The sequence below is a fragment of the Erithacus rubecula genome (assembly GCF_903797595.1).
Source record: "Erithacus rubecula genome assembly, chromosome: 13".
NCBI lineage: Eukaryota > Metazoa > Chordata > Aves > Passeriformes > Muscicapidae > Erithacus > Erithacus rubecula.
The window spans coordinates 16,709,272-16,724,490 of NC_136665.1; the positions used below are offsets into that span (position 1 = coordinate 16,709,272).

General features: G+C 41.1%; 1 protein-coding gene across 12 annotated transcripts in view; it reads right to left on the reverse strand.

Annotated features, from left to right (window-relative positions):
- The window catches only part of FOXP1 (forkhead box P1), a 377,034-nt gene that overhangs the window by 150,732 nt on the left and 211,083 nt on the right, over nucleotides 1–15,219 (reverse strand). For all 12 annotated transcript variants that reach the window (XM_079316612.1, XM_079316617.1, XM_079316618.1 and 9 more), the window contains one exon: nucleotides 12,211–12,392. In XM_079316612.1, coding sequence (XP_079172738.1) covers nucleotides 12,211–12,381 — 171 coding nt within the window. In that variant the 5' untranslated portion in view covers nucleotides 12,382–12,392. The remainder of the gene's footprint in view (nucleotides 1–12,210; nucleotides 12,393–15,219) is intronic.

Genomic DNA, 15,219 nt, shown 5'->3' on the forward strand with positions numbered 1-15,219 from the left:
CAAAGCATAATATGTCAGCTTGTGATAAACTTGAATTGCTTCATATACCAAGGATCACTAGACATTAGCTGCTTTTTATATGGCAATATGGTGCAGAGGTTTCAGACAGAATATTGTTTTATGTTGATCACGATAAAACTCTCTGTAGCTTTGATAAAGCCTGCACAGGCTTTTCATTCCAACTAATGAGTGATACTGGCTGCTGGATGCCGAGGCACGCTCTTGATGCTTTCCAATGGTTCAACCCGTAACCAGGAATCAATTCAGCCTGGATAAGCAAGAGTGTTACTCATCTAAGGGGTTTTGAATGATGATCCTGTTCCCTGTGCTTTCCCCAGGTACACCTGAAAGGCATGGTGACAAAGGGAGCACCACATGCTGGCAAAGCACATCTCTTAGCAGGGGATCTCCTGGGTGCAGCCTGCTCTGAAGGAACAGTTGGCTCACTCTGTAATCAGCCATCAAACAGCCCCGGCCCGATGGGCCATTCACTTAGCACAGGCCTTTTGCTGCTGTGCTTTCCAACATCTGTTTCAATGCTTGTCATCTCCCTGCTTTAAACAAATGTACTGCAGATGTCTTGTCTTGTGGACGACAGGGACTTGGCAGAGACAGGAACAGAGGCCTCCAAATGACAGAGGCGCGGCTAAGGCAATTATTGGGGGGTTCCAGATAGACTCTGCACTGAACATGAAATGAGATTTCCACTCACACCCCCATCCCATGTCCCCCTTTGAACCTCCTGTTTTCTCCTTCAGATTTAAGAGAGTGATGAAGGACAGTGATTGGGATGGAGTCTGAAGTGCAGCCTCTTCAGAAACATGTGGCCTGAGGCTTCCCGAAAGATTTATCATTGACATATACAATTAAATGGGAAAACACACTCATTAGCTCATCTTTTTTTCCAAGGAGAACTGGACATGGAGGGAAACAATGTGTGGTAAAGAGAGAAGCTTCCCAGACCAGACTGTGGCCTGGAAACAACAGCAAAGAAACTTCCTTGGGCTAAAACTTTACTTCTGGAAGAACCAATATATGAAATGGGATACACAACAAGGAACAGGGATGGGTTACTGTGAGGGTTCTCCAGGTGCATCTATTCTGAGGAATTTTTTTCATGTAAATCCCATTTGAGTTTTCACTACGAAAACCAATTAATTGAGGCCCGAGTGCTACATTTGTCCCTTTGAATGCATCCTACCTATACCTGTTTGAGGTTTAGCTGAGATGAGCTATGTAGCCAATAAGACTCCATAATTCTCATTTTTCCTTAACTTGGGTTCAGTGCAATAGCTGTAAAGAGGCTGGAACAAGCCAGGTGCTTCCTGGCTGCTCTCCCTGCTGCTCTGTCCTGCCCAGCAAAGGCAACATGAGTTTATCTCCATTGTTTTGAACTCCAGGTGCTGGTCAGCATAAGATGCACATGATCCAAGATGCAAGTACAAGGCCTGGCTAGACAGGGCTTGGAGCAACCTGGTCTAGTGGAAGGTGTCCCTGCCCATGGCAGGGGGTTTTAAGAGATGATCCATAAGGTCTCATTCAAACCAAGCCATTCTGTGATTCCATGACAAGACTTTTGGTCGGGCACTGGGGAAAAACTTTTTAATGGAGAGTTGGGCACCAAAAGACCTGGGCAGGACTGAAAGCTGCATTGAAGGCTGCTGACACACAGATCAGGACACTCAGGAGCATCAAAGCCACAACTCTACCCCAGCCTTTGTTCTGCATGGAAAGACTGGGGAAAACGAGTCTGTTTTTCCAAAACACACATGAAAATATGTTAAGGCTAGAGAAGAGTTCACAGCAAACCTGGGCTGGTGGGCTGCCCTATCCTGAGTGTGGCTGCAGCCCAGCCAGGCCATCAGCCAGCACTGGAGAAGTTCCTACTGCGGGATCTCCGTGACCTTGGAAGGATCCCCAAACGTGAGCACGGCACGCGCTTCCCTGCCCCCAGGGAGAGGCACATATTTTTGCTCTCAGTTTATGAATCTTTGACGTACAGTCCCCATGACACAGCCTTGGAAGGCCCTATCTTTTATTTATTATGCCTAGCAATTGTCCTTGTAACCGATTATGAAAAAAACAGGTGGTCAACAGAAAGTCCACAAAATAAAACTCCTCAGCAAAGCAAACACTGCACCTTTCAGAGCAAGAAAAAACACTGTAAACAGCTAATCACTGTTAAACCCTCATAATCCAGTCCTTGCCCAAGTTAAGAGACTGAAACCAAGAATAAAACACTTCAAAAAGCATTAATTGGAGGTACTGGTGAATCATTTCTTAAGGAAAAGGAGTCAGAACCATGTTAAACTCCAAATGTTAACTGTGTTGTGACAAGGGGCTCAGACCCATCCTGCCAGCCTGGGCTAAGGGACAGAGTCCCACACCACCTGCTGGGATGGCTGCTCCAGGAGCAGCTGCTCCAGGGACCTGGGGAAGGGCTGGAGCAATGTGGGGAGCTGCCAACATGAGCTTCACCCCAGCAGTCATAAAGGAAGATGTGTGGAACAGCGAAGAGCCCACTTTGAGCTCCTCCATAAAGCAGCTACAGTTACCAGAATTCCCTGCACCTTCTTGAGTATTATATTCAATAATATTAATAGGCTCATATTTACCATATCTTAAAAGCTAACAATCCCATTGCCAGCGCTAATTAAAAAGACAAGAAGCAGAAAAGAAGCAGTGGATTATTTCTTCAATATGGATTCACGCCTAGATTTAATAAAACCTGCTTTAGTGTTATAACCTTACATTTGTTTCAAGAACACTATAAAAGATAAGTCTTCTTTTTGTTGTTTATTGACTTGGAGGGTTTTCTTTTGGATCTGTAATACAGCATTACAGCTGTGGGAAGGCGAGGAAAGAGACTGTTTTCCCTGAACAAAACAACTGCTTTTGCTACCCAAATTCCATGTCTGGAAGAAACCAGCACAGCTTCTGAGAGAGAAGAACAGACACTAAAATGAAGCACTGGGGAGGTTTAGCTGTACCAAACCCTCCCTGTGACCTTACAGAAAGCACTTTACAGCTACAAATGAATGCCACAGCCAGCTGCTCCAGAGGAGAGACTTTGGGGTTTCTCCCAGACACAGCACCCCTGTCCCAAACACAGAGCTCCCACACCTGCACACTCTGGATGCTTTCAACCCTAGCTTTCCAACAAAATCCAGAACAGTTGCTTTCTACACACACTTGTCCATCCTGCTCTGAGCCTGTAGAAGAGGGATGACATAGCAGAGCAGGTATGCAATGCAACACAACAAAGTCAAGATAAACTGCAGCCACTCGTCCCAAAACCAGAGCTATTCCTAGGTGAGCTCATCTGCAGATCAAGTTTCTCATTTAAACAGAGGCCAGAATAATTCTCCTGGAGACTGCTGAGACTGGACTATGAGGATCTGAGCCCTCCAAATGCTTTCTTATGCATGAGAAAAACTATGTTCCATCTTGTTTCTAATTTTTGCTGCAAGATGCTGGGCCCCACTTACTTCTAACAAGTTCCATTCTCCTTCCCTATGCCTGTCTGACCTTTCTCCTCAAGTGAATCTCACAATTATGTAGAAACAGAAATACAAAACAGTGATGGTTTAAAAACAAAATGCTCCAGCTTTATCTATGAGAGAGCAGCCAATCCTCCCAAAGTTGTGGGTCTGCTGCTGATTTAGGATGCCAGAAGGTGCTAAGGAAGATCCACCCTCTGCCCACATCATCTTGGAGAACAGCTGAGGACCTTACCCCTATTTCTGCACGTAACTCAGTGATTACTGGAAAAAAGAGCAAAAAAAGCAAGAATGTCAGACAGTCAGTGGTCTTACAACATTCACTGGTGTTGCAGTTCTTTCCTGGCAGACGTTTTTCGGTATCGGTGATAATAACAAGGAAAATTTAAGGAAAACTTGAATTGAGCATGCCAACAGCAACCACATTCTTTTAGCTTGTGATCACTCCAGCCCAGATAGACAAGATTTCTTTTTGCCCCCTCCCTTCCTGCACTTAATTTCCAGGTAGAGTTTGTTGAAGCCTGAAATCCCACCTGAACTTTGGAAAGTCTTAAAAAACAAAAACAAAAAAAAAAAAAAAAAAAAAAAAAAAAAAAAAAGAAGAAAGAAAAGAAAAGAAAAAAACAAAAAAGAAGAAAAAAGACCCATACACAAATATTTGGCTAAGTGACCCATAGCAAATTGCGTAATGCCAGTTAAAAGTTGTGTTTTCTAAGTATCAGCCCCAGAGGTTTTATCTGAAATAAAATCCTGATTACTTCAGATTCTGGAGGCAAACTGTGACCTTGCTCTGCATCTCCAAATTTGAAACATTTGTGTCGTGCCCCTCGATAACGATGCCTCTTGCTAGAAAGGAACTAAATCCTTTCAAAAACTTGCTTATTTTATGTAATAAGGTAAGAAGGCCCCAAACATGCATATAAGAACTAGTTCAGCCTTGAAGCTTGATCAAAAGAGGTCACCTAAACTTGGAAGTGCAGTGCTCTACCAAGCAAAAATGACCCATCTCCAGGCATGCAGCTGCATGCCCAGTGATGCTTCTGTCTGTAACCATCCCAGTCCTCAATCCTCTGGTCATTAAATAAGAACCAGTATTAGGTCAGCACACAGAACACAAGGAATTATACCCATTTCTTGCATCCTTCTCTTTGTTTTGCCTGGGAACACACTCTGAGAGCTGGGGGCAAAGGGGAGAACTGCACTGATGAGTTTTACAACACATTGTCAGAGAGATTAAATAGCCCAACTTTCCTCAACCTTCACTTTACCAGCCCTACTTTAAGTAGCCTGGAAAAAAAAAAAACAAACAGAAAAAAACCCAAACAAATCAAACCAAAAAGCAAACAAAAACCCTTAAAAGAAAAAGAAGAAATATGATTCAAAATAAATTGAAAAGCCCAACTTGTAATAAACCTGGCACTTGCCCCAGGCTTCAGGGATGTCTGAGACTATACACTCCACAGACACAATCTGTAGCTTTTACAGGGAAAAAAAGAGATATATTTGCACTATTTAAAACAGGTTGCAAATATAGTTTATGTTTTGGAAATGCAGGGAGCACGGCTAACAAAATAGAGAATGCAGCAACAAAACAAGCAACACTATCCTACAAAACTGTCATTATATAATGTCACTGTTTACACTAAGCCTCCAAAAGATACCTTCTGTTAATTTTTTTTTAATTAATGGGGTGCTATGCAGTTAAATAAACTCATGAAGAGTATTCACAACTTCTGCATTTTTACTTCAAATCCCAATCTTTATTTACAACATCACTGTTATAAATTACAACAGCACTATTAACATTCTTCTCACTTGCTGGGATACCCAGTGGAGCTCCCCGAGAGAAAGAACATAATGCAGGAAACCATGGCATTTGATTCTGTTCTTATTTAAATGTTTTAAAGTCAGACAAAACTCCACTGAAATCAAGGGCTAGGCTACTGAAACAGCTGCAATTCCACTGCTGCTCCTCGGGCACTGCCAAACAATCTCCCTACATGCAGCGCGCCTCCAAATAAAGTTAAATTAGTTCTAAAATATCAGCAATCCATGCAACTTCTTATTAGTGTGAAATTACTTAAGCCTTAATTCAGCAAGGTACTTAAGCACATTCCTAATTTTACAGGCATGAGACGTACCAGTGACCTTAATCAGACTAGTCAGGCACTCACATTTAGGCACATGCTTAAGCATCTTGCAACGTTAAAAGCCACGATGAGGAACAGTTCCATGTGAACTAAAGGCTGCTTTACACCTTCATAGGCACACTACCATTTTAAGTTTGAGATATATATATACATGTTTTCTACAAATAAGTGGTTGCACCATTTATAAAACAACCCTTAAAGTATGAAGATCACTGGAGGAGGAACAGTCTTTAATAATCTGAATAACATCAATCACTTGAAATAGACTTTTAATTCATATCTGATGCTTGCTGGAAGCCTTTTGCAGTGTATACACGTGCTGGCTAACAGCTTTAAAGCATTCCTTTGCAGACTTTCCCTAAACAGCACTCCTGAATGTGGAACTTTATTGCTTATGAGTAAGCATAAGCAAATATAAGGGGAGAGTGCACACCTACGAAAACAGCTGGGAACAAACACACCACTGCTGAATTTTCACAGGGATGCAAGGCTAAAAATCAACCCAGCAAATATATTTCAGAAGCTCCATCACTTCAAAGAGCCCACAGGAACCTAAACCATTACTGCCTGACCCTAATTTACCAGGTGAAGTAAAAGCAGCTATTGTAAAACAATAAATAAATACAGAAATAGACATGGACAGCCTACAGAGGACTTCTGGATTTGGATGTGCACATAACCCAGGTGATTACATGTCTAATGACCCAGCTTCTGCATGCCCAAACTTGTACCTGCACACACAACAGCAGAGCTCTGGGTGCCAATGTCAAGGTGCTCTGAGGACTTGGGTTTGTGCAGTTATTTATCAAAGACCTCAGAAGCAAAATAAAACAAAACCAAGACAAAGAGAAAACAATAATCCCAGCAAGTGCAACTAAGTAGCAGTTTCCCCTTACCCTTCAACAGTTAGAGAAAATTTAGGGCTTGTTGGTGTCAATAAGTAGTTATAACAAAGGCATTAGCAATAGTGAGGGTAGAGAATGCTGCATGAATGTTCTCAGCATGGTTCATTGACAACTGATCTAAAAATTGAATTATTAAGGGAAAAAAATCATTGATTCTAAAACCCAGGCAAGGTAGCCAGCCTCTGTTAAAACTTATTTAATTTTTCCAGCGCTGCTTCATTCCTAAGCTCTCAGAGCCACAGCTTTTCCATTGAAAAGCAAAAGACATTTTACGCACAATTTTCCCTCTACTAGAAAGAGGTATATTGTGCCCTTCAGTGAACATAAAATTGATATTATCGTCTCTTAGTTTATATCTCACTACTTAACCTTCAGATTAAAAGTTATTAGATTTGAATGACTAAAAAGACATCATGTCACCTTCCGTTCAATGTTGGGAGATGGCAGAACTTGGGGGAAAAGTCTGAATGATGAAAAACACAAAGTTACTGGGATCATAAAGTTGTTTTTCACAATCTCTGATGAAACAGCAGAAGCTCTACAAATGCAGTCAGTTTTCACCATGTTGTAATCTTCAGTTATGAGGGTACTACAATACAAAATCAGACACAATCCAATAGCCTGCATGGAGTTTAATCTATACTTTCAAATGGCTCCTTCAATAGCAACAGCAGTTTAATAATTAGGCTTTATGTCTCTTCGGACAAAATGACTCAACACGGACACTCCCTTAAAGTCTAACAAACAATTTTGGTCTAACCCAGTTATGTCAATATGAAACAAAGACTTTATCTTGGATCTAATTTAGCAGTTTTGCTCTACAGAGATAAGTCCACATCATGATCAATGGGACCGTAAAACTCCTGATGTGGTTTGTAACCTCTCTTCACAGGTTTGCAAAATAACACGAAACTCATCAATTAAAAAAAAAAATAAAAAATAAAAGTATTTCTTTCATTTACACTGCAGTATATTCATATTTCTTTCTAGTCAAATTTTCTTTTTGATCTGCCCAATTAAAACAGCCTCTCAACAATACACCAAATCCCCCACTTCTTGTACATTTTCCTTGTCTTTTAACATGAACAAAATCTGAAGAACCCACAAATTCCCTCTGGAGTTCAATTCCCTCAATCTAACACTTCACATCTCAAGATTTCATGAAACAACTACTGCCAAAGGGCCCAGCTATGGCACCTTCACACAGACACCACAAACAGCCCAACTGCAGGCACTGACTTGGGCCCAGATCAAAATCTAGTCCAAATTTCTTTTTTCTATCAAACCTTCTTTTATAGATGAACAAAATTGTATTTTTCACTTGCAGACATTTACTGGAGTAAAAGTAAAAAAAAACAGGATATAACACCATCGTTTTTTTTCAAGGAAAACTCCCTTCTTTCCTTACTTGGTGGACACATGGCAAAACCAGTATTTATCTAAATTCTTCTGAAAGCTTGAAGTGACACTTCATAATTACAGTATAGTTCAGCTCAAAGACGAAGTGAAGAAAAGAAACTTCCCCACAATTCTTTACATAAACCTCCTCCTTCTTTCTCCACATACCAGTTGCGTTTGTATTTCTATTCCAGTTTGTCATAAACACAGCCACCTTGTAACCCTTTTTATCAAGTAATCTATGCACTACCTAAAAGTACACTACACTCCATCAGACAAGCTATAGGTTTACATTATCCAAACATTCCAATTCTGCCTGCTCAGCGCAGGTTGTCAATAAATGCAAGCGATTGCAAAACAGCAGTGTGTGTTTTTTCCTTAAGAGAACACTGATAGGAGCCTGCCAGTTCTGCAAAATAAACCCTTTGCAATCTCTGCAGCTAATCTGTCAACAAATTACTATTAAAGTCATACCTCCTCAAAGTTCAAAAGCATTCTGGATTAGACAAAGATACTGAGTTTTATACTCGTGGGGCAGTACTTGAAGTTACAGTATCAAAGTGGATCTGGCTATTGATGTGGAGAGGTTTGTATTTCTGCCACCATGCAACACAGCACTTGGTGTCTTGCTGCTATACATCAGGATTCAACTTTGTAATCATTCTCTTTGTTCAATTCATAGTCTTGTTTCACCGCTAATAACGTGAAGAACACTTTAATGAATAGTCCTGAGGATAAAAATAAAATGCAATAAATAATATTTATTTTATAAGCTTAAAAAAAACCCAAAAACTGTCTAGAACTGAGGCATCAAACCTTCTATTTGAGTAGATGTCAGAAACCACTGAAGCAACTACAGCTGTGATCATGAACATTAAAAGGCAGTTTGTCCCTATGAATCTTTGTTTATTTCTGCTTGGTAGGCAGGAGTGGCCCCATCATTACATCCCTTCTGCCCAAGCTTCCCTCGCCCAGTCTGACCTTCAGCTGTGGGTCACTCCAACACCCACTCTGCACCTCCCAGATGTTTTTCATGATGCCTCAGAGCCAACAGATGTTGTCAGACTCTGCCTGGTACCCTGCTTCCAGGTTTTCTGTTCTGCCTCCATGGACAAAGTTCCTGAGTCCCACTGCCTGACCCCACACCACATTCCATTTTGTGTCTTTAGGAAGTACAATGATCCAGGTGACCTTCACACCTCCTCCAGGCTTTACAAAGAGGTCACAAAACCCCTGCCCATTCCACCTCATCCTGACAGTCACTGGCCTCTGGCCCCTGTGGAGCCAGCAGCAGTGGGAAGGCCACCTCTCCCACCCCCAGCAGGTGCCAAAATACTGAGAGAAAAGGTTCCCTTTCCCTTATGCTTTGGTTCTGAGAGTAACTTCTATAGGCTATTTCCACTTTTTCCCAGCTCTTCCACAGACATACCATCCCTGAAGAATCACTTGTGTTGCTTTGCCTTTCTTACTTTACCAATATAAACACCCAGTTGGAGTTACTCAGCTTTATTATAAATAGCAGAACTCATCCCCACATTTGCTACTCCCAGCTTAACAGTACATTTTATGAGATTGCTAATGCTAAAATAATTGAGCATCACATCACTCTCTGTCTCCTTGCATGGCAGAATCACCCTAAAATGACATGGGAAGCATAGAACTTGTAGGACAAGTCCTCCCTGTACTCACAGCAAGAGTGATCACACCATACACTTCTCCTGCAAACATGAACATCTGTGGTGCTCCATATTTTTCCATGGTAAAATATTTACAAGTTTGCAAACCCATTAAAACTTCCTAAAAAAACCCTGAAGTATTTATGTTTTCCTCTCTCATACTAACAGAGCTATTAGTTCTAATAAATTCATAAATGTCACCAAAAATGTGACCCTAAATTCAGCACAGATGCTTTCACAAGCCATTGGACATGCAGGTTTCACTGTTCTGCCATTCTCAACATGGGAACACAAAACTAACCACAGCAGCAAAGCTCAAACTACCCACCACTGATTTTTTTCTTTTCCCAGACAAAACAAGTGCCAGGTGGCAAAATGAAAAGATTTGAATGAAATGCTTTTAAGAAATAGCTGTTTAATTCAGAACTCATTCATTTGTATTGAAGGAGTGTTTTGTAGAACGCATTCTGTTAAGTGACCTGAGAGCATATGTTGTATATGGAGAAACATCTAAACATTATGCTCCATGTTGTATGTGTATCTGTAAATGCTTGCATTAGCTGTCTGAAAACAACAGGGTTTTCTTCTTTTCAGCATTTAAAAATGTTTTCCCAACATCAAGATTGATATTTTTATGCTAGCTCTGATTACCCTCTTATTGTTATCAGGATTGGGTTTGTTGGTTGTTTTTTTATTTAATAACTGTTTTAAACTTTGCAATCAACTCACTTTATAAAAGATAAACTCCATGGAGAAGTTAGTCATCAAAACCAATTAGCAGCAGAATTCAAACACAGAACATAAAGGTCTTTGAAGAACTTGGAGAAAAGCAAGATCCCCAGCCACATTCACTGTACTGGCAGAGGATAAATAAACTCCAAGCTAAAATCAGAGCTGTGTGAAAGCAATCCTGAGCCTGGCAATCCCATCCCCAGCCCTGAGCACTCGAGTCTGAGCTAGGCACTGTTTGGGGAGGGCTGGAGGACTGGCAATTAATGGGTGCCACTCCTTAATTGACCAAATGGGCAGCTGAATGACACCAGCCATTACTTGAGAGGTGACCACATTATCTGAGACATCCTGAGCTCTTGGGATGGCTTTGGAGAAGCCCTGGCACAGGGTTAGTTAGTGGTGGAGGAGAAGAGGCTGAGCCATTCCGGACCACAGTGTGCACATGTCTGCATGACCCCTCTCTGTTTCTCTCTGCACAAAGCCCCACTGGAAAATTCCATGGTGCTCCTATGGAAAACACAGTGTAATTAACTCATTTTGATACGAAGCCTTTTTTAAGACGAGACCTTTGTGTTGAGCATATTTTACCCCTCTTCTACTGTCCTATATTAATCAAAGCTGTAACCCCTGTTGTCTTTGCACTACGAATCAGAATGTGCCCCTGGCAAAGAATGAGGGAAAAGTCAACAGGAATTAAGTTTCAGTGCAACTGTTTACTCAACTGTGGCCTGCAGTTATTGAAATTTTATCCATGGTTTTGTGTGACTACTGCAGTAATGAATTCAGCATGGCTGTGATTTTCTCACTGATGGTATTCTCACTTCAAGTAAAAACCTGTAGGACGAAAATGATTGAAACAACCCAAGTCTGTGCATTTAGTATCATCCATTTTTCTGACTTGTTTAATTATGGCAGCTTTCTGTCTTAGGTTGGCAAACGGGGTGCCCTGCTCCTCTTCAAGCCCTCACTTTGCTTTGTTTTTGAGCACAGGTTTTTTCTTCTCCACAACAACCTGCTAAAAAGATCACTGTACACTTAGGGGAGTCTTAACCAGCTGCCAATCGCTTGTTTAAAAGGTTTTAAGAATCCTTATTGCATTAGAGAAAGTGAGGGTTAGGCGTGAGTGTATTCACCATGGCTCTGCTGCAGTCTTTGTTCCCAAACACATTAATGATACATGCCCAGCACTTTGGTGTAAAATTTCCTCACAGGGCTTCAGAATTTTATCAGGGAAAAGAAAAAGCCGAAACGTATTATGCAGATAATTTACACTGGTGAATTTGGTCACTTCCCAGAAAATACACTAATTAAAATAGCAAGGCGAAACACACAATTTGGTTCTAATTCTTCTGAGTTGAGGAACACTGACATGGATGTATTTATTTATTTATTCTGATGTTTTGCACAGCAGATACCTCTGCAGCCTTCCTCACTAATAGAAAACATTCTGTTGATAGAGGTTGCTAGGTTATATTAAAATTTGTTGCAAAAACAAAACTTAACATTAGCGTGTTTTCCACCCAGTGACATATTTTGGAAACCAGTTATTTGTATACAGCACTTCACCCAATCGCTGCCACCAGACTCAACACATTCAGGCAACGGAAGCAAATCCTGATCTTTGGATGTTTCCAGGGAATGATTAAAAAGGAGCCCCAGAAAAGAAGTCCAAGGTTTCCCTTTACACCAACAACTGCAATCCCCTACAGGCAAAACCACACAGAATGTCACAGGAGAGTCCTAAAAGCATCCTCTGCCTGGCAAGTACAAAGGGTTTGGGAGGGGGGAGAGGATTAAATGCTTCATGCTTTTCCTGTAGGTAGGGAACTTGTAATGCATCTTACAGTACCTGCTGCTGCTGGAGATGTGCTAAATCTGCAGCCCCAATTTCAACGGAAGGTGTCTCGCCGTTTGATCTCACTTCCCGCAGGCTGCACTCTAGTAAATGGTTGCCACCGCTCGCTCCATTCTGAATGGCTGAACCGTTACTTTTTGTCTCAGTCCCAGATTCTTGCATCATGACTCAAAAACCTGAAATAATTTAGGGGAGGGGAGGGGGGAGGAAAAAAAAAAAAAAAAAAAAAAAAAGCAGCTGTTAAAACAGTTGCTGTATATAAGGAGACATGCCCTGTTTTAAATCCTGCCAAAACTGTAAACATATGTCATTTTCCTTCATACGATTTATCTTTCATTAATGGTTCATGCTACTAGTTTATGTTTATTTATCCATTGGTACAGCTATAATTTTAGTAAGTTAGTTCTCTTCTAAATATAGTATTATTTGCTCAACATCTTTTTTCCCTTAGAGAAAAAAAAATATTTTTGAACGAACACACAGAATCCATAATTAAATTTCTCTAGTTACATCTGGATGCTTTCCTTTGAAACGGATGAGTCATTCCTGGCAACATATGATGGACAATATCAAAAATGTGACACACACTGTGTAGTGGCATGGAGGTGAAGCAGAGCATTTACTATTTTGGTTTTCCCTTATCATGGTAGTGCCAAATTAGCACCTTTTATTACTCTGAAGCAATTTAGGCTTAATCTGGGATGTGCTGAACCATCACCAGTTTTCATTTCAGGAGAACTGCTATAAATGCTCACAGAATTAGTCTCGTTGGCCAAGTTTTTGGCTATGGATTTGGTCTGGATTTGGATGCTCTTATGGCATTACAGTGAGAAGCCTCCTGTGTTATTTGGCTAAACATCATCTCAGCAGCCACAGCTCCTTCCAGCCAGCCCTCTCTACTGACTCTTGGTGTCAGGCTGTCCCTGGGTGCTTCACACTCTGTGTTCACCAACAAGCTGCAATGAGGATGAGGACAAGCACCCAGCTCCTTACCCCAGAACCCCAGGGATTTACACACCCTCAGGAACTAAAATCAGCATTTGTGCAGAGAACTCCCCACACAATGCACATACACTGGTATTCAGCTGCAAACCACTACCTCAGAGATATTATGATGACTTGTTTTATAAGTATTTCCACCTGCAAAGCCCCAGCTTCCAGGATTTAAATGCCATTAACCTGTCTGGCTTCCACCAGCCCATCCCTCATCTCCCCCTCACCCAGGGGAGATGGGGCATGGAAAGCCAAGCTGTGTGTCCCAAGCACAACCACACTAGTGTGTCCCCACACTAACCACATGGACATATGAGCCAAATGCCCCTGTGCAGGGTAGTTCACCTCAAAAAAAAGATGCATTATCTTCAAGGAAGAACCTGTCTGAATTCAGTAAACCAAGCACATGGATGGTAGTAGGACAGATTCAAACATTTTGATTACATTTAAATAAATTTCAGCTGGTCTATGGAAATTTCTTTCAATCTGTTTTGTTAAATCTTCAAATTATTCCAGCGGACAAAAGGCTTGGAGATTCATTATAAAGCTTCTGTCAACTCCCCTGTAAATGCTCCAGAGATCTAAACAAACCAACAGCTTTTCCAACACCACTAGGAAATGCTTTTGGATTTTAACATGATCCTGCTCTGATACACACCAAGTATGGTGTGTTTTTCATTTTCAGCACTGTAAGGAAAGCCCATAAGCATGATAAGGTCTAAATAAGTGTTTACATCTAACAGGCAAGGCTGGATTACACACCAGGCAGAAACTGCATGGCACAGGTTGCTTTGGAAGAAGATACAGGAGTCAGAATCCACAGACAGCTCCCAAGATATCACTCAAATATATACCAGGCAATTTTTAAATGCCATACTGCTAAAACAAGGATTTACCTTTTTTACCCCATGACAAATCAAAAAGAAAAAATTGATGTGATTGTTTTTCGTTTCCACCCAAATCTGGAGCCAGGTCTCAACTGGAGAAAATGGAGCACTGCATTAATTGACCCCAGCAGCAGATGAGGACAAGGATGACCAGCAGGAAAGATGGGTTAGAGGGTTAAACCCAGAGACTCATGCCTTTGACTGCAGCATGACAGTAGTGGTGGGTGGCACGTCCCACCCCACAGACCAAAGCTGATGGAAGAAGAACACACTCAAGAATAGGTGGAAGGTACCTCCAGCAGCCACTGTGGTAGAAAGAGATGCTAAAATCCACGTGTCAGAACAGTAAAGAAGTACATCTCATTTTCCAGCACTTCTGATGCATCAAATGGGAAGTGAGAACCTGGATAAATAAGCAGTAGGGTCAGAGGAAGCACCAAGAAAATCTCTGACAGCAGCAAGAAGAATGTGCACCACTGAGGAGCAGATCCATCACTGCCTGATCACGATTTGTTGGCTTGCCCTTCCCAGCAAAATATCTCCAGGACACAGAAAATAATTCACTACCAAACTGGTCAAGAAATTATTTATTGTCTCTAGGACTGCAAAATGGTCCTGGAGAGAAAAAAACAGTAGAAATTGCAACAATTTTTCTAACCTATAAGAGTAAGAAAAAGATGGATTATTTATAGTATATGGTCAGAAAAATATCATAGTTCTTGAGAACCCTTTCCATGACAAATTTCATGCTCTGTTTTACCTTTTGAAGGTAAACCAGCCAGTTACCAGCTCAGCTGCACAGGACCCTGGCCACCCTATGGATCCTACCCAGCAGAACTGCCAGCAACCAAAGGAATGAAGCTAGAAACAGAATTTTTCAAGGGACCATGTTTAAACTTTCAAAAAATATTATAAAAGGAGAAGTGAACATCTTTAAGCAAATTTTGCTTTAAAAACACCAATTTATAAGCAGTGAACTTCAATATAACTTAAACTAGTTGCTTTTACAAAACAAAAGCATTTTGTTAAAATACCTCCAATAGAAAACTGGTATTTCAAGGGAAGAGAAGATAAAACTGTTTATTTCTTCACTTAAGTCAAATGTGAGTTGACATGAATAATC